General features: G+C 47.1%; 1 protein-coding gene across 1 annotated transcript in view; it reads left to right on the forward strand.

The window, feature by feature from the left end:
- The first annotated feature begins 9,154 nt into the window (after positions 1 to 9,154).
- Positions 9,155 to 25,829, forward strand: part of HMCN2 (hemicentin 2) — a 153,561-nt gene continuing 136,886 nt past the window's right edge. The window contains exon 1 of the mRNA XM_057549287.1: positions 9,155 to 9,554. Within this exon, the coding sequence (XP_057405270.1) occupies positions 9,305 to 9,554 (250 nt within the window). The 5' untranslated portion in view covers positions 9,155 to 9,304. The remainder of the gene's footprint in view (positions 9,555 to 25,829) is intronic.

Genomic DNA, 25,829 nt, shown 5'->3' on the forward strand with positions numbered 1-25,829 from the left:
TCTGGTTACTTCAAAAAATATATTCTTCCCTTTGTCAAGTTCACAGAACTAGGAGGAACCACTTGGCGGTGGTGGTAGTGGTGGTGGGGCTTTAATTAGAAATGCTTGGGGGAAAGAAAGGGGAAACAATCCATCCCAGATCTTGAACCCACTCCCTCCTGTCACTTGCCCCCAACTCTCTGAGTTCTAAATGGGAAGGAGATAATTAGAACCAATGATAATAGTAGCTTGTTGTACCCAGCAATTATTGAGCGCTTGCTGGATGCCAGATCATTTCACATGCAGTGAAAGTGCCTAGGCCAGGACCTCACATTAGGAAGATGCTCAGAAAGTATTTGCTGACTGACTAATATTGGCCTATTCTGCCAATGATGTTTCAGTGCTCAGGGATTTTGTTCCTTTTAACCGTAAGTCAGCTGCCATCTCAAGAGAAAGACAGGCCCATGAGGCCATCTCCTGAATAAAGCAACACTTCTCCACCTTCAATATTTCAGACTTTTGTTATAAATGGCAGAAACCCAACCCAAAAAAACCTAAACAAAAAAAGGGAACTTATCAATTCATATGATCACACCACAGAAAGTAGGGGGTGGGGAGCAGGGACTTCTCTCTCTTCCTCCCTCTGCTTCTTGTCTCTGCTGGCTTCATTCTCTCCTAATGCAGATGGTCTTCCCCCTGGGGGTGGGGAACATGGCTGCTGGCGTCTCCCACACTCACAGCCTCTGAGTCTTGTTAGCCTGGAAACAAGAAAGATTCTTCCCCAGTAGAAATATCCCAGGGAAGGATGTTGATTGGCTCCACTTGGGTCACGTGCCCATCTCTAGACCAATCCTAGGGAAGTATTTTGATTGGCTCTACCTGGGTCACATGCCCATCTCTAGACCAATCACTGTAGCTGGAGAGATGGGACAGTATGATTACGGTCACGTGACCCTCTTTGGTTGGGGGAAGTCTGTTGGTATCCATTAGCTGAAGGAATGGAGCAGTGTTCTTAACTGTAGGCAACAGAAGCTAACTTTTGCTGATTTAAGCAGTGCAACTGGGTGCTCACACATGAGCTAGGGAATCATGCTTGGTGCTAACCAGGTGGAAACAAACCCCCAAAGCCATCGCAGCCCCAGTCTGATAACTATAGGCTGTGGCTAGCACCACTGCCCCGCCACGCCGGGAACGTGATCTTGTTGCCACTGCCACCAAGGGGCCAGCAGCTTCTTTGTCTGGCTCTGGACCCAAAGGCCAGCATGAGTGTATATGATGGGTGCAGCCCATGACACCCATGCTTCAGCTGCAAGGGAGGATAGGAAATCAAGTAGCTGTATTTTAGTATTGTGGGTGGCCAAAACTCAAAACAAATGTACACCACAGGGTATATATTGTACATTTGTGCGCGGCCACTAACCACTTTGTTCCTGGGGATTTTGTTCCTTCAATGTAGACCTGTTTCTACTAAATGTCAAATGAGAGGTAACCAGATCTCCTTCTGTAGTGGAGTCCATCCCATTAAATCTTGGCACTTGCAAGCGGCTCCTCTTCATGCTAAGAAGGTCACGACTTGATGTCTGGGCTGGCGAGCAACATTTCTCTCTTTCAGATTTTCCAAATGGGCTTTCTTGGGAAGCAGCTCCAGGCATCATTAATTTAAACATCTTTAATCTGATTTCTTTTGCAATTCTCTGCTTTAATCAGAGGTCAGCTGTCACAGCTCAGTTGTTAAGATGGGTCAGTTTCCTTGATGGATGTCATTTCCGTGACACTTTGGATACTTTGCTGGAGATTTCCTGAGGGCAAACTGAATTGGCAGGAAGTGAAAGGAGACACGGGGGCGGGGGTCCAGGGTGGTGGGAGAATTCATTATCCTCACTGCAGTGGCTGAGCTCAGTTTCACTCAGAGGCAGAGGGAGGCCCTGGCTGCCCTCCCCAGATCCCCTGGTCACCGGGAACGCCTTACTCTGCTTTTCCATCCACCCTCCTCAGGGAGCCAGGCCCTGCCTTAAAAAAAAAACTTTTTATTGTGGTGAAATACACATACCGTAAAAGTTGCCATTTAAATTACTTAAAGACATACAGTTCGGTGACAATTTGTACATTTACAATGTCGTGCAACACCACTACTGTCCAGTTGCAGAACATTTTCATCACCCCAAAAGGAAACCCCATACCCACTAAGCAGTGGCTCCCCCCCGGCCCCTCCCCCCAGCCCTGGGCAACCACAGATCTGCTTTCTGTCTCCACGGGTTTGCCTATTTTACGTTCTGGATATTTCCAGATTTGATGCACGTGATTCCATATACGTGGAATCATACATACGTGGCCTTTTGTGTCTAGTTTCTTTCATAATGTTTTTGAGGTTCATTCATATTGTAGCATGCGTCAGTACTCCATTCCTTCTTATTATTGAATAATATGACATATTTTGTTTATCCATTTATCTGTGATGGACATTTGGGTTGTTTCCACCTTTTGGCTAGTGCGAATAATGCTGCTGTGTTGGTGTACAAGTTTTTGTTTGAACACCTGTTTTCTACTCTTTGGGGTATACACCTAGGAGTGGAATTGTTGGACCATATGGTAATTCTGTGTTTAATTTTTTGAGGAACTGCCAAACTGTTTTCACCGTGGCTGCCCCACCTTACATTCCCACTGCCCTGCTCTTCTTGACCTGGCGTCTTTAAATGTTTTGCAGTGATTTTTCTTGGCTGTCACGCTTCCCTTCCATTACCTTGGAGACAGGCTTTCAGAATCTTCTGGTTGACCAGAGCCAGTCTGCTGAACAGTCCAAGCTAATGTACTGGGAGAGGGTTAGGGATGTCTTGTCTGAGCCAAGTGCTGTATCACAGGGGCTTCTTGAGTGAATCCCTTCATCTGTGCCACTTAACACAGAGGAAGTGGTGCTGACAGTGGGCATTTAGTCTTGGTAGGAAGGGAACTATGGCTGTGACAGGAGTGGGGGGGGTCCCGATTTGGGGGCAGGTGGGGCTTTATAGAATCGCTGGCTTTAATGCCCCTGTCCCCAATACAAAGACTGTCCAATTCTGACCTTGTTCTACAAGCATCTGCGGGAAATTATTCAAATAATGGGAGAGTATAAATTAAGGGGAATTACTAAAGAAACTTGGATACAGCTTATGGTGTTTTAAATGTACTGATTAAGCTCGTGAGTTTATCAAACAATGAACGAAAGGGCTTGGACTCTTCTTGTTCTATTCATCCATTCACACAACACTTATTTATTGAGCTCCTACTATGTGCCCGTGTGTGCTAGGGCTTGGGGACATGAGGGAGACTGAGTCAAATGTGGTCTTTGTCCTTTGGGGGACACTTTCTCGTGGGTCACTTTCTACAGTGGACAGTCACAGCTCTTTCCTCAGGGCACCTCAGCACCTCCTCCAGGGGTTGAATTCCAAAGGCAAAACATAAGAAGTCTAGGTATAGAAAAATTGTTTGTTGATTCCTTTAACTACTCATGAAGATCACTGTACATGGGTTTTTTGTGTGCTGCTTGAGTAGAAATAGTTGGGTAAAGCCGTGCACCATATGAGGGGAAACAGAAGGACAGGCATGTCACGGTGAGAATGCTTTTAGCTGCAAGTAACAGAGAATGTAATGCGTTTGGCTTAACTCTGAAGGAAAATGCATCATCACACGTGACGAGAAAGGCATACATAGGGCAGCTCCAAAGTTCTCTTCTCTTTGCTCTTTTCTTCTCCCCAGGCTGGCTTTCCTCATGGTTTCAGGCTGCAAAGTTCCAGGGGTCCTATGCAGACACGACATCACTGAGTGGAAGAAGAGGGGCTCTTTCTTCCTTGTGCCTCTTTTTCTAGAAGCTTTATAGCTTAGCTTTTACACTTTGGCCTATGAGTCATCTCAACTTAATTTTAGTGTATGGTGTGCGGTTGGGATCCAGGTTCATTCTTTTTCCATACAGATACCCAACACCATTAGCTCAAAAAGACTTCCCTTTCCCATTGGCACCTCTGTCAAAAATCAATTGCCCAGGGATGTGCAGATCTATTTCAGGACTCTTTTCTGTTCTACTGGCTGATTCATCTTTCTTTTTGCCTGTATTACTCTGTCTTAATTACTGTTGCTTTAGAATAAGCCTTCAAATCAGGTAGTGTAAGACCTCTGACTTTGTTCTTTTGTGTCTCTTCTGGAGACACGCTAGCAGGGTTCCTTCATGTCCCATTGGCCAGGACAGCCTCAAATGCCCATTCCCAGCTCAACCACTGGCCAGGGCACTGGGACCACATGGGTGACCTAGCCCATCAGAATTTCCCTTGGAGAGGGGAATGGGTCACTTCTTCTTCAAATCATGTGGAAGAAGAGTAGACACCTGAACCCAAAAGTCAGGGGGGAAAGCCAGGCTTTCCAGGAAGAAGTGGGGAAAACTTTAGGGTAAGAAGCCAACAGTGTCTGCCAAAATGCACAAAGCAGCTCAGTGGAATTTTTAATTATAGGAGAGAGAGAGAGAGATAGAACAAAGGAATAAAACGGACATACAGTAAACCTCAACTCAGTCTGGATATTCTTCCCAGCCACTGATGACAATGACAAAGGTGACATCATGGCCATAAGTGACAACAAGGCTTAGCATACAGCACAGTGAGCAACGACCCCTGCCAACGAGGCCAACGAGGTGGTCTCCTTCTCCCCCGACGACAGCATCAGGGGCTCGGCAATACATGAGCTCCACCCGGGGGATGACAGGCCAGGTCTGGGTGGTGGGGAGCGAGTCTTTGAGCTGTGCTCTGGCTTAGCTCTTGTCGTTGTTCGTTCTTGAAGGCATGGGGATGAGTAACAGCTCCTGTAACTCTTGAGCTACTCAAATATTTCTTGGGACCATCTCAAACCATTCCTTATGGTACATGTGACTTGGAGGCTGGTCCCACAGAGGGATGGCTTCAGCAGTAAATCACTCAAGTGCCCGCACACAGTTATGCCGATTCTGACTCCCTAGTCCCCCTCCTTATCCTAAGTAGCTCCATCTTCCCGACTTATTTGTCAGCTCCTTCGACTCCCCGCTAGTCCTGTCCCCCAGGCCCTCACTTAATTCTTCAATTCCTTCTAGAAGAGAGAAACAAGGCTTTGAGGCTGTTTCTACTTCTCAGGCCCTGGGCGTGTGACCATAGAAGGACGGGCAGACTTATATACACCATTGTTTCTCTCTCTCCTTTCATTTTCCCCAGGCACTTTGGTGAGACATGGTAGGATATGACTTTACGGCATTTCAAAGGTGCTGAGGGTCTGAAACTTGAGTCCAAGTCCAGCCCAAGGAGCTGCCCACCCAGGTCCACGTTAGCTCTAGAAGTTCTGCTTGCTGGGAATCCTGTACAAATCATCCCCCTATGTTTCTGAGGCAGCGTGAAGTGGAGGAGCTGATCTCGGGTCCTGTAGAAAGGCAGGCGTGGATGCCAAGTCCAGCCTGGACACAGGACTTCATCTCTCTGAGCCTCAGTTTCCCCACCTGTCACATGAAGGGTAAATATTGACCTCAGCGGAGATCTAAGGGGGTGTCTGGCAGAGTGTCTGGCACTCAATAAGGATCTGGCAACTGCTATCCATCATTAGTCTTTTTACTCTTTCAGAGGAATAAAGCAGGTTCCTTCAGGGAGAGGGCTGGGGTGGGATGAGGTGACAGGTGGGTGTTAGAATCACAGAGGCTCTGATATGACCGAGACTAGGATGCCTTTAGGGAGTGGGAGGTGAGGAAGCGAAAGGAAGGCCCGTTGGTAGGGAGGGGCCGCTTTTCTTGGACCGGCCCAGTATCTAGAGCCCTGGGTTCTGATCCAGACGCTCAGCTGGTCTTGGATCCCAGTGTAGACACAGTAGACAGGCCTGGATTTCCACGCCAAGGCTGAGAGAAGGTGACGGGTGGGGGGAAGCCATAACAGTGCACGCCTCCTTTAAGCTGACGGGCCAGACCCACGGTGCTCTCCACAGCAAACATGTGGTATGCTAGGAAACAAACAACTCCACTGGGATTGCTCCTTCTGGAAACAGGGGGAAAATGTGGATTGTCTCGAGTTCAAAAATGTAGGCTCCCAGGAGGTCTGTAAAGTCGAGGTGGCGGGATGAAAGCTGGTTGATGAGGTTTGGTTGTGTTTTCTCTGGCCTCCTGGGCCCCCTGTGCTCAGGCTTGGCACTGCGGGCCTTGTCACTTGGGTGACCATGTTTACGTTCCTGGGAGCATTGAGCGCTGGGAAAGGCTCAGCTAGGCCATCCTGGATGACAGGTGCCTGCCCAAGGCTCCCTTCCACGGCAACTGGGGGAGGCTTTGCTACCATGAGCTCAGACATTCCCTTGCAACCTTCTTGTGTCTCCAAGGGACCCCGGAGATGGTTCTAGAGTGGGGGAGTTGCAAGAACCACTGGAGGCCATCTTGTCAGCCCCCTTCCATCCCCCAGATTCTACAAATGAGGAACCAAGACAGAGAGGGCAAGGACCTCGCTCAAGGTCACAAGGCTATTTGGGGACTCAAATCCATTGGTCCAACCTGTTCTTGTGATCAGCCTGAGGAGAAGCATCTTGCTTTCCTTGGGACCAGTTCTGCTCTCAGCTCCTCGGGAAGAAGATTTATGGCTTCTTGGCATCTACAAGTTCGACCCTCTGAACTTCGACCTTTCTGAAATGCAAATTGGAACAGGTTGCTTCCTGAGGGACAGTCTTCAGTAGCTCCCCAGGGCCTCTGCAGAAACCCAACGCCCTTTGTAAGACACGTAAGGCCCCTCAAGATCTGGCCTTTGTTCTCTCCTCTGCCACCACCCTCCAGTTGTACGGGCTAGCAGTGGGTCTCTCGTGTCCTCCTGCCTTTGCACATGCTGTTCCTACTCCTCGAATGCCCTTCCCCTCTTGTCCTTGAAGGCTTCTCAGGCTCACTCTGTGGCCTCTTCTGACTCCTGGGCTCAGCCACTCCTTCCTCTGAGCTCCCAGAGCTCTTGGTAATTCCTCTATTAGCACTTAGCTCATTGACTTAGAATTATTTGTTTACATGTCTCTTCTCCCCTGGGTAGGAAGCATGTCTTACACATCTGTATGTCCCCCCTTCCCCAGCAGGGCCTAGCAGAGCGCTGGACACCCAGCTTAGGCTCAGCCAATGTATGTATGCAGAGTGAATGACCGAAGGACTCATTTGTCCTCAAAGGTCCCCTGCACGGTGCCTGAAATGTCACCGTCTGTGAGCCCTGCCTGGTTCCTGGCTCCTGTTCGACTTTGCTTTCCCACAGCTGGGGCCTCTTTTCTCTCTCCAACAGCTGGCCCAGCCCTGCCCAGATTCTGGGGCCAGCCACAGCCTTAGCACAGGGAGATTTAAAGAGCCAGTGTTCAGAAGTGCAGGTGACTCAACCTCCCATGAGCTGGACCGTGAGTTCTACTGTCACCTGGGTCTAGGCACTTGGTTCCTCCCATATCCCATGAGACAGGCAGCTCCCCGGAGACCAGTTTCCCTGGACCCTAGTCCTTCTTATAAAAGGTCCTTGCCCTGGTCTAGAACTGGGTCCCTGAGGATGTGTGTCACTTCTTCCCCATGGCCAGCGCCCAGACATAGGGCTTCTCTGATACCCGCTGACCCATTTAGGTGGCAAACCTTCATCGGGCACCTACCATGTGCAGGTACTGGGTCTCTGCTGCCCCAGAGCTCAGAGTCGGGGTGGGAGGGGCAGAGAAGACATTGGTGATATAGTGTGGTCACCACTAGGACAAGGGGTCAGACGAGGGGCTGTGGGGTCACAGGGCAAGGTGCCGAAGTAACCTCAGAGGTGGGGTTTGAGCTGAGATGGAGGGGGAAGGAGAAGTTATGGGCGGGAGGTGGCAGGGGGGCTTCCTCCTGGTTGAGGGCTCCGGAAGGGGGGGGCTGGAGAAATCCACCGCCCCACCCCTGCCCCCCTACAGACCCAGAACTTTCAGCCATGTCCATGGGGCTGCCTGCCCCTGTCCTGGGAGCATGAGCTTCTCAGGGGAGGGGCTGAAAAGTGAGAGGACCAAGCTGGGCTTCCTCGCATGTTTCTCAAAACCAGGAAGGCCCACAAAAGCTGTCTCTTCTTTATTTATTCAGTCAATATTGAGTGAGCCCCCACCACGTGCCAGGGACTGGGCTGGGGCACTGGAGGCTGACTGGGGGAAACAAGATGCAGCCCTGCCCTCAAGGGGCTCCTAGGCCAGTAGGGAGAGAGACGTAGAAATAAGCCATGAGAGCACAGGCTGAGCTGAGCAGTGGGGGGGGGGGGGGTGCCCGACCCTCTCCAGGTGGTGGGAGGGAGCACTGTCTGGGAGGGGATGGCTGTAGGCACCCAGACAGCACCACTAGCATCTCACACGCATCCCAGAAACCCCCATGGGATCCAGGGGATCTAGCGAGGCAGGTGGGCAGAGGGGCATCCCCCATCCTCTGGAGTCATCAGATGACCTTAGACAATGTCTGATAACACTTAGAAGAGGCAGCAGAGCCCAGGGGCTTTGGAATCTTTCTAGAGCTGGCTTCTAATCGACTCTCTACTACTTGAGAGCTGAGTGACTTTGGGCTAATGACTGAGCTTCAGTCTGCTCATCTGTAAAATGGGTTTAGTGTTAGTGCCTCCCTCTAGGGTTGCACCGAGCACTCGAGGAAATAATAACTATGTGAAAACGCTTAGCACATAGTAGCTGCTCAACTTCCGTTGCTTGATTATAATAACAGTAATAGACAACAACTGGGAAGCACAGATTCCTGAGGAAAGAAAGGGAGTTTGTGTGTGTGTGTGTGTGTGTGTGTGTGTGTGTGTGTGTGTGTGTGTGTTGGGGGTCAGTTTTTAGGGGGCTGGGTGGAGGGAGCCACAAAAGCCAGGGCCCGTGGGCAGCCCTCCAGGGCAGGGGCAGCGCCGTTCCCCCTCCCTCTCCCGCCCCCGCAGCGAGGCGCGCGGTCGGCGGGAGGCGCAGGTGTCCAGTGACTCCCATGCGTCCCCATCCCTTGCGGCCTTGGCCGAGGGCCCGGCTCCCTTCTGCCGTCCGCCCCGCGTCCTCCCCTAACCTCGGGTCTGGACTGGCGAGCAGCGGGGCCGGGAAAGTTTGAGTCACAGTGAGGGGAGCGGACGAGGCGGGGCCCGTGACCCTGAACGGGGTGGGCTCTAAGACCGCCTCGGTCTCCCAGCAGGGGGACCCCGCCGCAAACCCACGTCCCGCGCGCACCGGCCGCGGTCCGACGGAGCGAGGCGCCGCGCCGCGCTGCAGCCGTGCGTCGGGTGGCCGCTGGGTGCACCAGGGCGGTCGCGCTCTCAAGGCCCCGCGAGCCTCCACCGCGGCAGCCGCAGCCCCTCGGCCGCGCTCAGCAAGGATGCCCCTGGCGCCGCTCCTGCGGCTGCTGCTGGCGGTCTCGGCGGCAGCGGCGGTGGCCGGCGAGCCCGGGACGGCGCTGCCCCCTACCACGGGGGACGCCACCCTGGCCATCGTCTTAGACGTTACCGGCTCCATGTGGGACGACCTGATGCAGGTGATGCACGGCGCCTCGCGTATTCTGGAGCGCAGCCTGAGCCGTGGCAGCCAGGCCATCGGCAACTACGCGCTGGTGCCCTTCCGTGATCCAGGTAGCGTCCCCCCGCGCCCCCGGCGGCGTCCGCCGCGCCCCGGCCCGGCGCCCTGGCGCGGTGCGCTCTCCCGCCCGCATTGCGCCCCGGGCGCACTGGACGCCCGCAGGCTGCACCGCGGCCCGGCGGGGGCGCCTTCTCGACGCCTTCACTCTGCCCGAGCCCGGGCACCTGGGGCAGGCCTTGCAGCCGCCGGGTCCTTTCCCCGGGAACCTGCTCTCCCCTTCTCCCGCGCCTCCCGGCTTGCGTCGTCAGGCCAGTGACGGAGAGGCGGGGGCACTGCGTTCACATGCCGCGCAGCCACCTCCTGGCTCTGCGACTTGAGCAAGTGACCTCACCTTCCGGAGCCTCACCTTATCCCTTTAGGAAACGGGGCGAGAACTGCCTCCCAAACTTGCTGAGATGTTGAAATGGGTCCTTCGTGTCCAGGGTCTGGCACGCATGAGCCTCCGCAAGGTTTGCGGATTTGCCTTTGTTAATTCTGCAAATTCGCTCCCGTCGTGGGCTTCGGGGGCCAGAAGAGCCACCCAGGCAGGAGAACTTCGCGTCTTGTCCCTCACCTGTTCTCGCGAGAAAAACAGCAGCCAGGTCGCCTCTACCCGCAGTATTCTCACTGCCAGGTCCCCCCACCTAACCCCTTCTACCCTGTAGACAGCACCTCCTTCCCTGCAGCCCCCTGTCTTTCAGCTCGGTGTTAGGGGCATGCCCTTGAAAAGACCCCTGGGAGACCCCACTGGGGGGAGTTTCAGGGAAAACAGCTGTGGAGCGTGCTTAGACTCCCAACTTTCTGAGTGGCAGGACTGCTTTTTCTCCAACATTTTTAATGAAAAACTTCAGACTTACAGCAAAATGGGGGTGGGAAATACATAAACACCTGTCTGCCCACCGCCCAGATCCTGTGATTAATTTTACTCTTTTATCACGTTTCTATTAGTCACCTCTCTAGCAGGATAGCTTTATAAAGCCAAAAAATAAAAGAAAAATGGCAGATTCCTTGCAGAATTGCTCTGCAAAGTGTTCTTGTGCTGAAAAAATACACAATGGCCCAAAGCTATATGAGCTAGTAAGCCCTTTTAGAAGAATTTTTCTTTATTAATCACAGCATCATTACAGAAATTTGAAAAATGGGCCGCAGTCGGTGTACATAATCCCACGCAGCCCTCAGGCTGAGTGTGGAGTCCCTCTGCTTCCAGGAGTTCTGGGCTCTGCAGCTCAAAGCACAGAAGTCAGAGGTCTAGAAAAAGTTTCCTGGGAACCTCAGAAGGACAGCTCCCACCTGGGGGTCGGGGGCAGCAAGGTTGGTGGAATTGTGAAGACGTGGGGTGTGAGGTGTGTCCTGGGGGTTTCAGCTCTGACGCAGTTCACCCTCTACCCCCCTAACTTTCTCGCTCCCTTTCTGGGTCATTCTTGGGCTTCCAAAGATATTGCATTGAGAGAGCTTAGGGATCATTTAATCCAACGCTTCTCTTACAATTGGAGAAACTGAGGCTCAGGACACGGATGGGAATTATGCAAGGCCACCTGCCAGGCTGATGTAATTTCTGATTCATAACACGTATTTGTCTCTAAAATGCTTGGCTGCAGTTGTAGGGCAGGAGAGCAGCCTGTTGGAACCAGACATAGTGTCCCGGGACCCATAGTGTCCTCACTGCCCCCTCTCTGGCCATCATCTTCATGAAGCCCTCGTGCCATCCCCAACCTCTCCTCCCTGGGCGCCGAGCGCGTGCCTGACTCTCCAGCCTTCACTCCATCTTCTATGAAACAAAAAATCCCATCCTTCTCCCCGCCCCTGCTCCCCAAACCACACTCCCTACAGACACCCCAGGTCCAGTGGAGGGGGACCTCAGCGTTTATTGAGCCTCTGTTGTGTGCACAATCTTGTGAGGCTTCCAGTGTGAAGGGGGCAGGGTTCACACCAAGGAGCTGGCAGTCTGCTGGCGACAAGCCAGGCAGAGGGTGGAAGGTGTCACTCCTGACAGCTCCCGACTATCGGTTAGCAAGGGAAAGGACAAACCAAAGTCTCTCTGAGGAAGCATCATTGGAGCAGGACTTGAAGAAGATGAAGGGAAATTTATCAGCTTTGGACCATTTGGAAATGCTAGCTGCCAGGGATGCAGTGGGACGGAGGTCTCCCTGAGCACATGAAACTCCCTGGGTGGTGGCAGACATGTAGGGGCAGGTGTGTGTGGGTGTGGAGCCAGGGCGTAGGAGGGGTGAAATGGGAAAGCGGGGAGAGGCGAGATTGGTCCTGGCTGTGACTGTGGAACTGAGGACTCGGAGCACTTCGATTTCCTTCTATGGGCTGTGAGCAGCCACTGAGGGCTTCTGAGCAGGGATTGGATCTGTGGTTTAGGTTAGGCTGTGTCTTTTGAATCAACCAATGGAATTCCCTTTGGTGGAAGAGGAGCTGAGAGTCAGGGGTTTTAGCTGACAGTTCAGGCCCCCCAGGGCTGCGTCCTGGGGGGGCCTTCTTAAAGGAACCCCCTACTTTCCACCCCAAAGACCACGCTTTGCAGGGCAGGTTTCAGTGGTTCTGGACTGCACATGCTTGGAGATAAACCAGAACCTGTGCTTTGGAAATATTTTTTAAAGTTTTTAAATGAAAAAAAGTGGTATGTTCCCAAACTGCAAAGTTAGACTTTTGCTAATGGTTTTATTTTGGCTGAAATTTAGGTTGTTTTCAGTTTTTCTCTATTAAAATGTTGCAAAAAAGCACTCTGGTGTGTAAATCTTTGTCTGCATCTTTGATTGGTTTTTTCATTGGATTAAGTTTTTGGAAGTGGAATTCCTAGGTCGTTATAAACACACTGAGTGGGTAGGCAACTCTTCAAATTGTTTTCCAATGTTTTGGGAGTTTAAACTTCTACCAGAGGCATTTGAGGGGACCGTTTCAGAGCAGCTGCCCCCAACCCTAGGGATTAGGGTAACATTTTTTTTCCTAATTCAAAAGATGGAAAATGATATCTTCTTATTTTAATTGCTAGTGAGGTTCAGTAAGTTCTCAAGTGTTTACTAGATGTTTTTGTGTGTGAATTTCTTCTTTTGTAAATTGTCAGTTCCTTTACTCATTTTTCCATTCTGGGTTTTTAGTGGTTTTCTTATCAGTTAGTATGAGGACTTTATATTGATGATATTAGTTGTTTTTTGTTATGTGGTTAGCATTTTTCCTAGTCATTTGTCTTTTAATATTTGTGATTCCTGATGTTTTGAAGTTTTAGATGTTTATGTAGCAAGATCTATTGCCTTTTTCCCTTTGTAATTTCTTCACTTTCATTCTCAGAAAGATTTTTTTTCTATCAGAAAATCAGTTACGTACATGTTCTAGGTTTTTTCATTTGTTTTCTTTTTTTTCTCTTCATATTTAATTTTTTAACCTGGAATTTAAAAAAAATTGGCACTGGTATTAAAAATAATTTGATGTAATTCTTCTAGAACAGGATAATTGATGGTACAGTTACATTTTATCAAATAATCCTTATTCATTCATTTAGATCCTGCCTTTATCCAAAATTACTTTATATCCATTAATTTACCTGGGCTTTCCATTCTGTCCTATTGTATGACAGTTCTTGTGCCAGGAGCACATTGTATTTGGCTTTATAATATTTGGCCTTATAGTAGGGTAAATCCTTCCTCCTATTCTTAAAAAAAATTTACCCCCAGCCTTATTGAAATACAATGGACACATAATATTGGGTTAGTTTAAGATGTCCAATGTATTGATTTGATACATTTATATATTGCAAAATGATTACCACCATAGCAGTTAGCTAATGCCTCCATCATGTCACATAATTACCATTTCTTTTTTTGTGGTGAGAACATTTAGGATCTACTTTCTTGGCAATATTCAAGTACATAATACAGTATTATTAGTGATAATTACTATGCTGTACATTCGATTCCCAGAACTTATTCATCTTATAACTATAAGTTTGTACCCTGTGACTAACATCTCCCCATTTCTCCCACTCCCTGATTCCTGGAAACCACCACTCTACTCTCTGTTTCTCTGAGTTTCACTTTTTTTTTTTTTTCAGATTCCACATATAAATGAGATCACACAGTGTTTGTCTTTCTCTGTCTGACTCATTTCACTTAGCATAATGCCCTCAAGGTCCATCCAAGTTGTCCCAAACAGCAGGATTTCCTTCTTTCTCATGGCTGACTAGTACTCCATTGTGTATATAAGCTGTATCTTCTTTATCTTTTCATTGGCTGACAGTTTTAAAATTTTAATAAACTTTTAGTTTTAGAACAGTTTTTTTTTTTTTTTAATAAATTTATCTTTGGCTGCTTTGGGTCTTCGCTGCTGTGTGCGGGCTTTCTCTAGTTGCAGCAAGCTGGGGCTACTCTTTGTTGTGGTGCGTGGGCTTCTCATTGCAGTGGCTTCTCTTGTTGCGGAGCATGGGCTCTAGGCGCGTGGGCTTCAGTAGTTGTGGCTCTTGGGCTCTGGAGCGCAGGCTGAGTAGTTGTGGCACACGGGCTTAGTTACTCCGTGGCATGTGGGATCTTCTCACACCAGGGCTCGAGCCCGTGTCCCCTGCATTGGCAGGCGGATTCTTAACCACTGTGCCACCAGGGAAGCCCTAAAACAGTTTTAAATTTACAGAATTATTGCGAAGAAGTTCCCATATACCCAACACCCAGTTTTCCCTTTTATTAACATCTTATATTACAATGGTACATTTATCACAATTAACAAACCGTACTGATATGTTATTTTTTTTTAAGCTTTTTTTTGATATGGACCAATTTTAAAGTCTTTATTGAATTTGTTACAATATTGCTTCTGTTTTATGTTTTGGTTTTTTGGCCTCGAGGCATGTGGGATCTTAGGGATCCCGACCAGGGATCGAACCCGCACCCCTGACATCGGAAGGTGAAGTCTTAACCACTGGACCGCCAGGGAAGTCCCCATATGTTATTATTAACTGAAGTCCGTTACTTTTTTTTTTTTGGCTGCATTCTGTCTTCGTTGCTGCGCGCGGGCTTTGTCTCTAGTTGCGGCGAGCTGGGGCTACTCTTCGTTGTGGTGCGCGAGCTTCTCATTGCGGTGGCTGCTCTTGTTGCAGAGCGCGGGCTCTAAGCACACAGGCTTCAGTAGTTGTGTCGCGCAGGCTTCAGTAGTTGTGGCTCACGGGCTCTAGAGTGCAGGCTCAGTAGTTGTGGCAGACGGGCTTAGTTGCTCTGCGACATGTGGGATCTTCCCAGACCAGGGCTTGAACCCGTGTCCCCTGCACTGGCAGGTGGATTCTTAACCACTGCGCCACCAGGGAAGTCCTAAAGTCCATTCTTTATTCAGATTTCCTCAATTTCCCCCTAACATTTGTTCCAGGAGCCCATTCAGGATCCCATTTAGTTGTCATGTCCCTTAAGGCTTCTTTTGGTTGTGATGGTTTTTCAAACTTTGTTTTTGATGACCTTGACAGTTTTGACGAGTATTGCCCAGATGTTTTGTCCCTCAGTCATGATTTGCCTGATGTTTTTCTCCGGTTAGACCGGGTGATGGGAGGAAGACCACAGAGGAACAATGCCATTCTCATTATATCATGTCAAGGGTACATGCTATCATTATGACTTATCACTGTTGACGCTGACCTTGATCACCTGGTTGAGGTTGTCAGGTGTCTTCACTGTAAGTGTACTCTTTTCTTTCTCCTTTTCTGTACTGTCCTCTTTGGAAGAAAGTCACTTACACGCAGCCCACACTTAAGAAGTAGGGAGCTGTGATCCACCTTCTTGAACATGGGGTATTTACATAAATTGTTTGGAAATCTTCTGCGTGAGAGAGTTGATTCTTTTCCATTTATTTGTTTATTCAATCATTTATATATATCAGTATGGACTCATCATAGTTTTATACTTTGGGTTATAATCCAATTCTACTTTATTTTGTTGCTCAAATTTTTCCAACTTCAGTCATTGGGAGCTCTTTCATTTGGCCTCTGTGTGCCTTTGACCTACCCCTATTGTTGTGGATTTTTTTAAAGCACTTTCTTACTTTCTGGCACTACAGTATATTTCAGACTCATCTTATGTATTTCCTTCCCCAGTCCTAGAATTAGTCATTTCTCCAAGGAGCCCTGGTTCCGTTGATTAAAAAATGGTATTAGACACCAGCATCTGAGTGCTAGGTGTGCTTGTTGCTACTGGGGTGTCACTGCTTCTGCATCTTTAGCTGACAGAGCAAGGAGATACATGTTGTATATGTAACCTTTGTGTATACCCATATCTATAAATATTTCTCTGTTTAACTGTCTGTATCTGTATTAAGCTGAACATGAGTTCATTCTGATGTCTCCAGCTCTCATTGATTACCACGTGGATCCTTCTAGCCTCCTATTCTTGCTTATCTATAACCTCCCACTCTGACAGTGACTAACCTGGCCCTCACCATTCACCACTCACTCGTCATTTACTTAATTTTCAGTTCCAGTCTACATTTATAGTGCTTTTAGCATTGCTAAATTGCACCCCGTGGAAAACAACTTTGTTAACTAGAGTACAGTTCTTTTGCCTTTAGTCTTATAGACGCAACTCATTTCCAGAGTTACTTAGCCCTGCAGCTTCTTCATGTTCTTTTTATTCATCTTCTTCGTTTTCAAAATATTCTTGAGCATGTTTTCTTTTCAGATGAAAAGTAGAAAACGTAGTCAACTTCCAAAAAAAAAATTCCTACTGTGAATTTGCTCAGAATTGTGTTAAATCTTGATTTGGGGAAGAATTATCATTTTAAAAAATTTAATTGTTTTCCTCTAGGAGGCCTCTTCCTTTTTTTTAAAAATATATTTATTTCTTTTTGTAAAAAACGTATAGGTTTTTTTTCCCTTATAGGTTCCACCCGTTTCTTTTTAAGATCATTTCTAAATGTTTTGGGTTTTGTATGACTATTTTGACCAGGAATTTTTTTCATTACATTTTTTGCAAATGAATATTGCTAGCATGGTGGAAAGCAACTCATTTTCATATATTTATTTTGTTTCCAACTTTCTTACTGAAGACTTTGTAAAAAAACTAGTTCTAATTTTTTTGGGGGTAATGTCTTGAGTTTTCTAGGTTGACAATCACAGCCTGTCCAAATTGTAATATTGTCTCCTCTTTTCCAATCAAATTTTTTGCTTGTTTGGAATGTTTTGTGGTATTTAGCACAGTGTTAAGTAATGGTGGTATCTGAAGTCGGTCTTGTCTTGCTTCTGATTGTATATCAGTGTATGATATTGGTTGTTGGTTTGAGGTTTTCTTCATCAGGTGAAGGAAGATACTTTCATTCTTAATTTTCTAAAGGTAGAAAAAAACACCCCCAAAACAAAAATCCCAAATGAGGATGGTGCTGAATTTTAGCCAGTGACTTTCTGGCTTTGTTGAGATATTTGTAAGATCTTTCTCCTGTTGACCTCTGGATGTGATTCCTTCATTTTAAACCATTTCTACATTCCTTGCATAAGCCCTGCTCAGTCATTGTGGATTATTCTTTAATATAGAGCTGGATTCTATTTGCCAGTGTCTTCTTCTTTTTTTTAAATTTTTATTTATTATTTATTTATTATGTTTATTTTTGGCTGTGTTGGGTCTTCGTTTCTGTGTGAGGGCTTTCTCCAGTTGCGGCGAGTGGGGGGCACTCTTCATCGTGGTGCGCGGGCCTCTCACTATCGCGGCCTCTCTTGTTGCGGAGCAGAGGCTCCAGACGCTCAGGCTCAGTAGTTGTGGCTCACGGGCCCAGTTGCTCCGCGGCATATGGGATCTTCCCAGACCAGGGCTCGAACCCGTGTCCGCTGCATTGGCAGGCAGATTCTCAACCACTGCGCCACCAGGGAAGCCCGCCAGTGTCTTCTTTAGGAGTTTTCCATTTATTTCAATATGTATGATCAGTAAATGACAATATTCTTTCTTTGTGCTCTTTGTCAAATTTGGCATCAGGGCTTAGCTCTTTCAGTGAATAACTGAAATTGTTCTTTCCTCAAAAAATTACAAATTTAATACATGCTTGCTAAATGTTCTAATAACACGACTCTCAAGAGATGCAAACACTTTTAATCATTTTGTGTGCTTCCAGACCGTGTGTGCGTGTCATTCACTTGTATACATATATACACTTAGTTTTTTTATTATATAAAAAACGGGATTATACTATGCATACTGTTTTGCAACTTGCTTTTTCTCCCCCACATGCTATATCATGGATCTCTTTTTACGTTAGGAAATATCGATCCACCGCATTGTTTTAATGACTACAGAAGGTGTTACAGGAGGGATCTTAATTTATCTTACCTCGATTTATCCAACCATTCCGACATTATGAAAAATAGTTTGCTTTCAGTTTCCTTACAATATACACACACATTTGCAAAAACATGTCTATAGGAACGGGACTTCCCTGGTGTTCCCAGTGGGTAAGACTCTGTGCTCCCGATGCAGGGGGCCCGGGTTCGATCCCTGGTCAGGGAATTAGATCCTGCATGCATGCCGCAACTAAGATTTTGCATGCCGCAACTAAAGATCCCGCATGCTGCAACCAAGACCCGGTGCAGCCAAAATAAATAAATATTAAAAAACCACAACATATCTATAGGATAGATTCTCAGAACTGCAATCGGTTCGTTGTTAAAGCATATGAACATTTTTTAAAATGTTAATTGGTATCAGCAAACCGTCCTCCAAAAATGCTGTACCATCTAACCCTCCTACCAAAAGAGTGTGAGACTGCTTTTTTCCCAAACCCTTGCTGGCATCTGGGGATGTCACTCTTCCCTTTTTTGCTAATTTGATAGGTGAGAAATGGTGACCTGTTTTAATTTGCATTTGTCTGATAGAGAGTGAGTTTGAGCATCTTCTCTGGGTCGCCAGGTGTGCTGTCAGCTTTCCCCAGGGAAGAGGTGGTTTTAGGGACTTCCCTAGTGGCGCAGTGGTTAAGAATCTGCCTGCCAATGCAGGGGACACGGGTTCAAGCCCTGGTCCGGGAAGATCCCACATGCCGCGGAGTAACTAAGCCCATGCGCCACAACTGCTGAGCCTGTGCTCTAGAGCCCGCGAGCCACAACTACTGAGCCCGTCCTCTGCAGCAAGAGAAGCCACTGCAGTGAGAAGCCCCCACACCGCAATGAAGAGTAGCCCCTGCTCGCTGCAGCTAGAGATAAAGCCCGTGCAGCAACAAAGACCCAAAGCAGCCCAAAATAAAAATAAATAAATAAATTAAAAAAAATAGTAAAGTATGTTCTGTTATTAAAAAAATGTTTATAAAAAAGAAAAGAAAAGAAACGGGAAGACTGAGTCCCGGAGAGGGGACACAATTTGCCCACAATGGTGGCAGATGGTGAGACCCTGCTTGGGGCCCCTGCAGCGGGAGGAGGGGGTATGTGCACACCCAGAGTGGCCCCAGGGTTCAAGCCCTGCTTTCAAGGAGGTGGGAAAGGCAGACTCAGGGAAGAGTCCTGGACGTGAGGTCTTTCTGAGACTGGCTCTGTAGCGCCTGGCTGTGACCGTGACCTCTGGGACACACAGACTGGGGGAGGGACTGTAGGATCACCCATGTGAAGGGTTGGGTGGTTCTTCTCGTGCGTGATCCTCATGTGTCCCAGAGGCTCCACACCCTCGTCTTATGGAGTGGAAAATATTTCCCTATGGAGAGATGGTTCTGGGCCAAGTTTCTGGGGCTCATATGCTGAAGGGCAGCACAAGGGGAGACAAGGTCATGGGTTTAATCATCCCTGCACCTGGCAAGCCCTGCTCAGAGGGAACCCACGCCACATCTGCCCAGCTGTTTGGCAGGTGCCCACCTTCAGTCATGAACGTCCCGCCCCCTCCAGGAACAGGAACGAGGGGCTGGGGAACAAGTGCCATATGTCTGCAGCTTCATGCATGGTTGAGAGCTTGGATCTGGGGTCAGACGGACCCAGGTTTGAATCCTATCTCTGATGCTTCCTCATTGTAAGACCTTGGGCAGTTTGCTCTACCTCGCTAGCCCTCAAATTCTCACCTATAAAATGGAGATAGTGAATAGGAGACTTGATAGGTTTCTGTAACATTTTTCTGAGTGAATGTATGTCAAGTGCATAGAACAGAATCTGGTGCTTAATAAATATTAAAACAATGGTAGCTGTCATCATCACCATCATCATCACCCTCATTTTTGGAGGCAGTATAGCCAGTGGCAAACAGAACAGGCTTTGGAGCCAAATATGTGGATTTGGACATTATTCTAGATTGAACAGTGTCGTCACAGAATTCCTGCCTTTCCTAGAACCTCAGAATGTGACCTTTTTTGGAAATAGGGTAATTGAAGATGTAATTAGTTAAGATGAAGTCATACTGAAGTAGAGTGAGCCCTTAATCCAACGTGACTGGTGTCCTTATAAGGAGAGAAGAGACACAGGGAGAAGGATTGGAGTGATGGTGTGTTTACAAGTCAAGGAATACCAAGGATTGCTAGTATCACGAGAAGTGAAGAGGAGGAAGGCATGGAGCAGATTCTCCCCAAGAGCCTTCGGAGAAAGCATGGGCTGCTGACACCTTGATTTTGGACTTCTAGCCTCCAGGACTGTGAGAGAATGTATTTCCATTGTTTAAAGCCACCGGGTTTGTGATATTTTATTATGGTGACCACAGGAAACTAGTACAGTTATTGATTATCACTTGCTAGCTGTATATGACCTTCAGCAAGGTCTTGGCATCCTCAATTCTAACAGGGAGCTGTTAATAGGACTGAGCTAAACTCTGTAAAATAATAAGTACTCGATGCATTGAAGCTGCTGTTAGCATCGTCACCCACTTCTACCTCCACCACCATCAACATCATCATCACATCATCATCACCATCATCATCACCATCATCATCACCACCATCATCATCATCACATCATCATCACCATCACATCATCATCACCATCATCATCACCATCATCATCATCATCACATCACCATCACCATCATCATCACCATCATCATCACCATCATCATCACCATCATCATCATCATCACATCATCACCATCATCATCATCATCATCATCATCATCACATCATCATCACCATCATCATCATCATCACATCATCATCACCATCATCATCACCATCATCATCATCATCACATCATCATCACCATCATCATCACCATCATCATCCACATCAACATCATGCGAAGAAGGGCTTTTTATCCAGATCCAGTCCTTCCTGGACTGGGTGAAAGAGGGAGATGGAGAGGGGCTCAAGCAACCCCTCTCAGTGGGCAAACTCACATGGGGACATGCCAGGTGTCCTGCCCTGTCCTGGTACCTCACTCTGTCCTGCTGGAAGACAGGTCTTGAAATGGTTACCCTGCTGAAAACACCCTGTCCTGGGGAGCTTTGGCATGATGAGTGATGATGGTGCGGTAGGTCCCAGGAATGACAAATGAAGCCGTGGACCAGCATTAATGAACGACAAGAAGGCATCTATCTCTGTCTCACTGCCTGGAGCTGTAGATGGATGGGTGGGCAGGTGGACAGTCGGGCAGCAAGGAAGACAGGTGGAGAGAAGACCTCCATGCCTCCAGCCCCGTCTGGGCATCTTGAAAGCTGGTCCAGCCCTGGAATGATGGGACTGGTCAGTAGCAACCAGCGCACAGAGCTGGTTTGGGGATTATCTGTTCAGTAAAAGGAAGAAATCAGACTAGTTTTTGCACATCAGTGCGTCTGTGTATGTAAGTGTGCTCTCCCCTGAGAGCCTTCTTTGATCAGAGCTTGGGGCAGAGCTTTTAAAATGCCCTGCCCTCTAACTCAAGAGGAATCACAAACATTTTTGTCCATCTGGCCAGCTCTCCCTTAATATGGCCAACCCCTCTGCATGCCCCAAATAACCACATTTGGTTTCCTGACTCATTTTGGATCTGTTTCTCTGAGTGATGGGCAGCAGCGTGCTGTGGTGGGAGGGCCTGGGGATCAGGCAGGCTTGGCATTCAGAAATATTTGCTGGGTGTTGATTGTGTGCCTGGCACTGTGCTGGGCACAAGATATAAAGATAAAGGGTCCTGGACTTCCCTGGTGGCGCAGTGGTTAAGAATCCTCCTGCCAATGCAGGGGACACGGGTTCGAGCCCCGGTCCGGGAAGATCCCACATGCTGCGGAGCAGCTAAGCCTGTGTGCCACAACTAGTGAAGTCCACGCACCTAGAGCCCATGCTCTGCAACAAGAGAAGCCACCACAGTGAGAAGCCCGTGCGCCACAATGAAGAGCAGCCCCGCTCACCACAACTAGAGAAAGCCCGTGCGCAGCAACAAAAGACCCCATGCAGCCAAAAATAAATAAATAAAAATTAAAAAAAAAAAGATAAAGGGTCCTTGGAGCTGCTCAAACAGTATACTCAAACAGTATTTGTTATGAGTAAATAAATGTTATTCATTTACTCATGTGAACAGTATTTATTAAGCACTTACCATGTGCCAGACGCTGAGGTTGGCAGGAGGTCTATGATGATGAACAAGAGAAGGGGGTCACTGTTGGTGTGATGTAGCCAATCAACCCTAGTGCCAAATCTTCCCACCTGACCTTGAAGGACTCTCTTCCCCTGTCTGGTGTCAGTTTCCCCATCTTTTTTAAAGGTGGGGGTCTTCGGATCTCTTCATTCTCCACATTGTTATGTTTGGCACGTAGGTTTGTAGTCAAATCATTTTTTTCCCAAGCGCATTCCTTTTTTTTTTTACTTTTTATTTTATATTGTAGTACAGTTGATTAACAATGTTGTGTTAGTTTCAGGTGTACAACAAAGTGATTCAGTTATACATATACATGTATCTATTCTTTTTCAAATTCCTTTCCCAATGAGGTTGTTACAGAATACTGAGCAGAGTTTACTGTGCTATGAAGTAGGTCCTTGCTGGTTATCCATTTAAAATATAACAGTGTGTACATATCAATCCCAATCTCCCTAACTATCCCTCCTTCCACCCTTCCCCCCTGGAAACCATAAGTTTGCTAAGTCTGTGAGTCTGTTTCTGTTTTGTAAATAAGCTCATTTGTATCATTTTTTTTTTTTTAGATTCCGTATATAAGCAAGATCATACAATATTTCTCTTTCTCTGTCTGACTTACTTCACTTAGTATGACAATGTCTAGGTCCATCCTGGTCAATTAATCTATGACAAAGGAGGCAAGACTATACGATGGAGGAAAGACAGCCTCTTCAATAAATGGTGCTGGGAAAACTGGACAGCTACATGTAAAAAAAAGGAAATTAGAACATTCTTTAACACCATACACAAAAATAAACTCAAAAGGGATTAAATACCTAAATGTGTGACTGGACACTATAAAACTCTTAGAGGAAAACATAGGCAGAATACTCTCTGACATAATAAATCACAGCAATATCTTTTTTGATCCGTCTCCCAGAGTAATGGAAATAAAAACAAAAATGAGCAAATGGGACTTAACTAAACTCAAAAGCTTTTGCACAGCAAAGGGAACCATAAACAAAACAAAAAGACAACCCACAGAATGGGAGAAAATATTTACAAATGATGTGACTGACAAGGGATTAGTCTCCAAAATTTATAAACAGCTCATGCAGCTTAATATCAAAACAAACAACCCAATCACAAAATGGGCAGAAGACCTAAATAGACATTTCTCCAAAGAAGACATACAGGTGGCTAAGAGGCACATGAAAAGATGCCCATTCCTTTTTTAAAATTTTATTTTCTTGAAGTATGGTTGATTTATGATGTGTTAATTTCTTTGATACAGCAAAGTGATTCGTGTGTGTGTGTGTGTGTGTGTGTGTGTGTGTGTGTAGGACCTTGTTTTTTACCCATTCTGTATATAATAGTTTGCACCTGCTAATCCCAAACTCCCAGTCCTTCCCTCCCCCCTGCCCCCGGCAACCACAAGTCTGTTCTCTATGTCTGTGTGTCTGTTTCTGTTTCATGGATAAGTTCATTTGTGTTGTATTTTAGATTTCACATATAAGTATATCATATGGTATTTGTCTTTCTCCTTCTGACTTACTTCACTTAGTATGATAATCTCTAGGTCCATCCATGTTGCTGCAAATGGCATTATTTCATTCTTTTTTATGGCTGAGTAGTATTCCATTGTATATATGTACCACATCTTCTTTATCCATTCCTCTGTCGATGGACATTTAGGTTGTGTCCATGTCTTGGCTATTGTGAATAGTGCTGCTATGAACATAGTGGTCTAAGCCCATTCTTGAAGGAGACAGGATGGTGGAGGCTATGACAGGCAGGAAAATGCCCCCCACCCCCCCTGCAGATGTCCATAGAACCTGTAAATCTCATACTTGACATGGCAAAAAGGACTTCGCAGAAGTGATTAAGTTAGGAATCTTGAGATGGAGAGATGATCCTGGATTGTCTAGTTGGGCCGATTGTGATCACAAGTGTCCTTTTAAGAGGGAGGCAGGAGGATCAGAGTCAGAGAAAGAGATGTGATGACAGAGGCGGAGAGAGAGGGAGATATTTAAAGATGCTACATTACTGGCTTTGAAGATGGAGGAAAAGGACCATGATCAAGGAATGAAGGAAGCTTCCAAAAGCTGGAAAAGACAAAGAAATGGATTCTCCCCTAGAGCCTCTGGAAGGACCACAGCCCTGCCGACATCTTGATTTTAGGGCTTCTGACCTCCAGAAATGAATGTGTGTTGTTTTAAGACACTGAGTCTGTAGTAATCTGTCACAGCAGTAATAGGAAACTAAGACAGAGTCCTTAAAGTCCTTTCCAGGGATCTCCAGCCCAGGGGCTCCTCCAGGGCTTCTGGAATTTCCTGCGTCCTGTGTTTGCATACAATCCCTAGTCCTCAGCGTGTGCTGGCCGAGTGCTTGGGATACCAGGAGGTTGCATGAGGCGGTAACTCTTTTTTTTTTTTTTTTTTTTTTATTATTTATTTATTTATTTATGGCTGTGTTGGATCTTCGTTTCTGTGCGAGGGCTTTCTCTAGTTGCGGTGAGTGGGGGCCACTCTTCATCGCGGTGCGCGGGCCTCTCACTGTCGCGGCCTCTCTTGTTGCGGAGCACAGGCTCCAGATGCGCAGGCTCAGTAATTGTGGCTCACGGGCCCATTTGCTCCGCGGCATGTGGGATCCTCCCAGACCAGGGCTCGAACCCGTGTCCCCTGCACTGGCAGGCAGATTCTCAACCACTGCGCCACCAGGGAAGCCCGAGGCGGTAACTCTTGAGGAGCTTTGCTGAGAGGTGTGCGGGAGTTGGAATTGGGCAATTTCTCAGAAGAATCTTCCTCCCTCTCAAAGCATAGAATATCTCAGAACGGTCTTGGCAATGGAAGGTCAGACCTTAGATGCTACGTCTGGCATTCTCCCCACCTTCCACCACAGGGCTGCTCGTTTTGGGTTTCTCAACCCAATAAAGTCATTTTTTTTTAAAAGCTAAAAGAAAAGAAAAGGGGGGGGGCAAAAAGCCCAGAGGGAGCTGACATAGGTGACCAACATTTTAACACCATACGCAAAAATTTTAACACCATACACATAACATTTTAACTCGTGAAGCCCGCTCTTCACAACTAGAGAAAGCCCGTAGAACCACGAAGAGAATCAACTCCCTTTGGCTATTATTGTTCTTCCATGAAAGAGTGATCGTCAACTCCCCAAGCAGGAAGCAGATGGACCGAAGAATAAAGGGTGGTCCTTCCAATTGGAGCCCATTTAATTTGTGATAACCCACTTTACCAACTTAATTTTTCTCATGTTGCTGTGAATGGGAGAGAATGTGGTCAGCCTAGCGCTGGTCCAGCCTTGGGAACTGTTGGGTAGTCTGACACCTGTGATAGATTGTGATGGGAGAGGGCAGGGCCACCCAAATTCAGAACTGGTGCAGAGGCTTCTCTCAGTTTCCAGGCAAGGAGAAGTTGCTGTCGATTTTTGAGCAGGGGTGATGTGAGCAAAACTGGCCCCAAGGGCGGCTTCTCTGGCAACGACAGGTAGCTGGATCAGAGGCAGGAACGTCTGGGGATGAGAAGGGCAGTTATGAGGTTACTGAATTTGCATCCAAAGTCTTTACAAATGCCCTTACCTTTGACCCAGCAATTCTGTTTAAGGGCGTGTATCCCAAGGAAACAATGGAACTAGTGCTTGAATGTAGTGGATATAAAGATGTTCTTAATAACATCGTTCATTATAAAAATTGGAAACAAAACAATGTGGGCAAGACCATTATTGGACATTTATACAAAGGAAATACTTTGTAGCCATTAAAAATGATTTTGAACTGAGTATTTGACCTTCTGGAAGGATGCTTACAATATGTTGTTCAGTGAAAAGAGTCAAATTA

Source organism: Balaenoptera acutorostrata, chromosome 6, assembly GCF_949987535.1.
Source record: "Balaenoptera acutorostrata chromosome 6, mBalAcu1.1, whole genome shotgun sequence".
NCBI lineage: Eukaryota > Metazoa > Chordata > Mammalia > Artiodactyla > Balaenopteridae > Balaenoptera > Balaenoptera acutorostrata.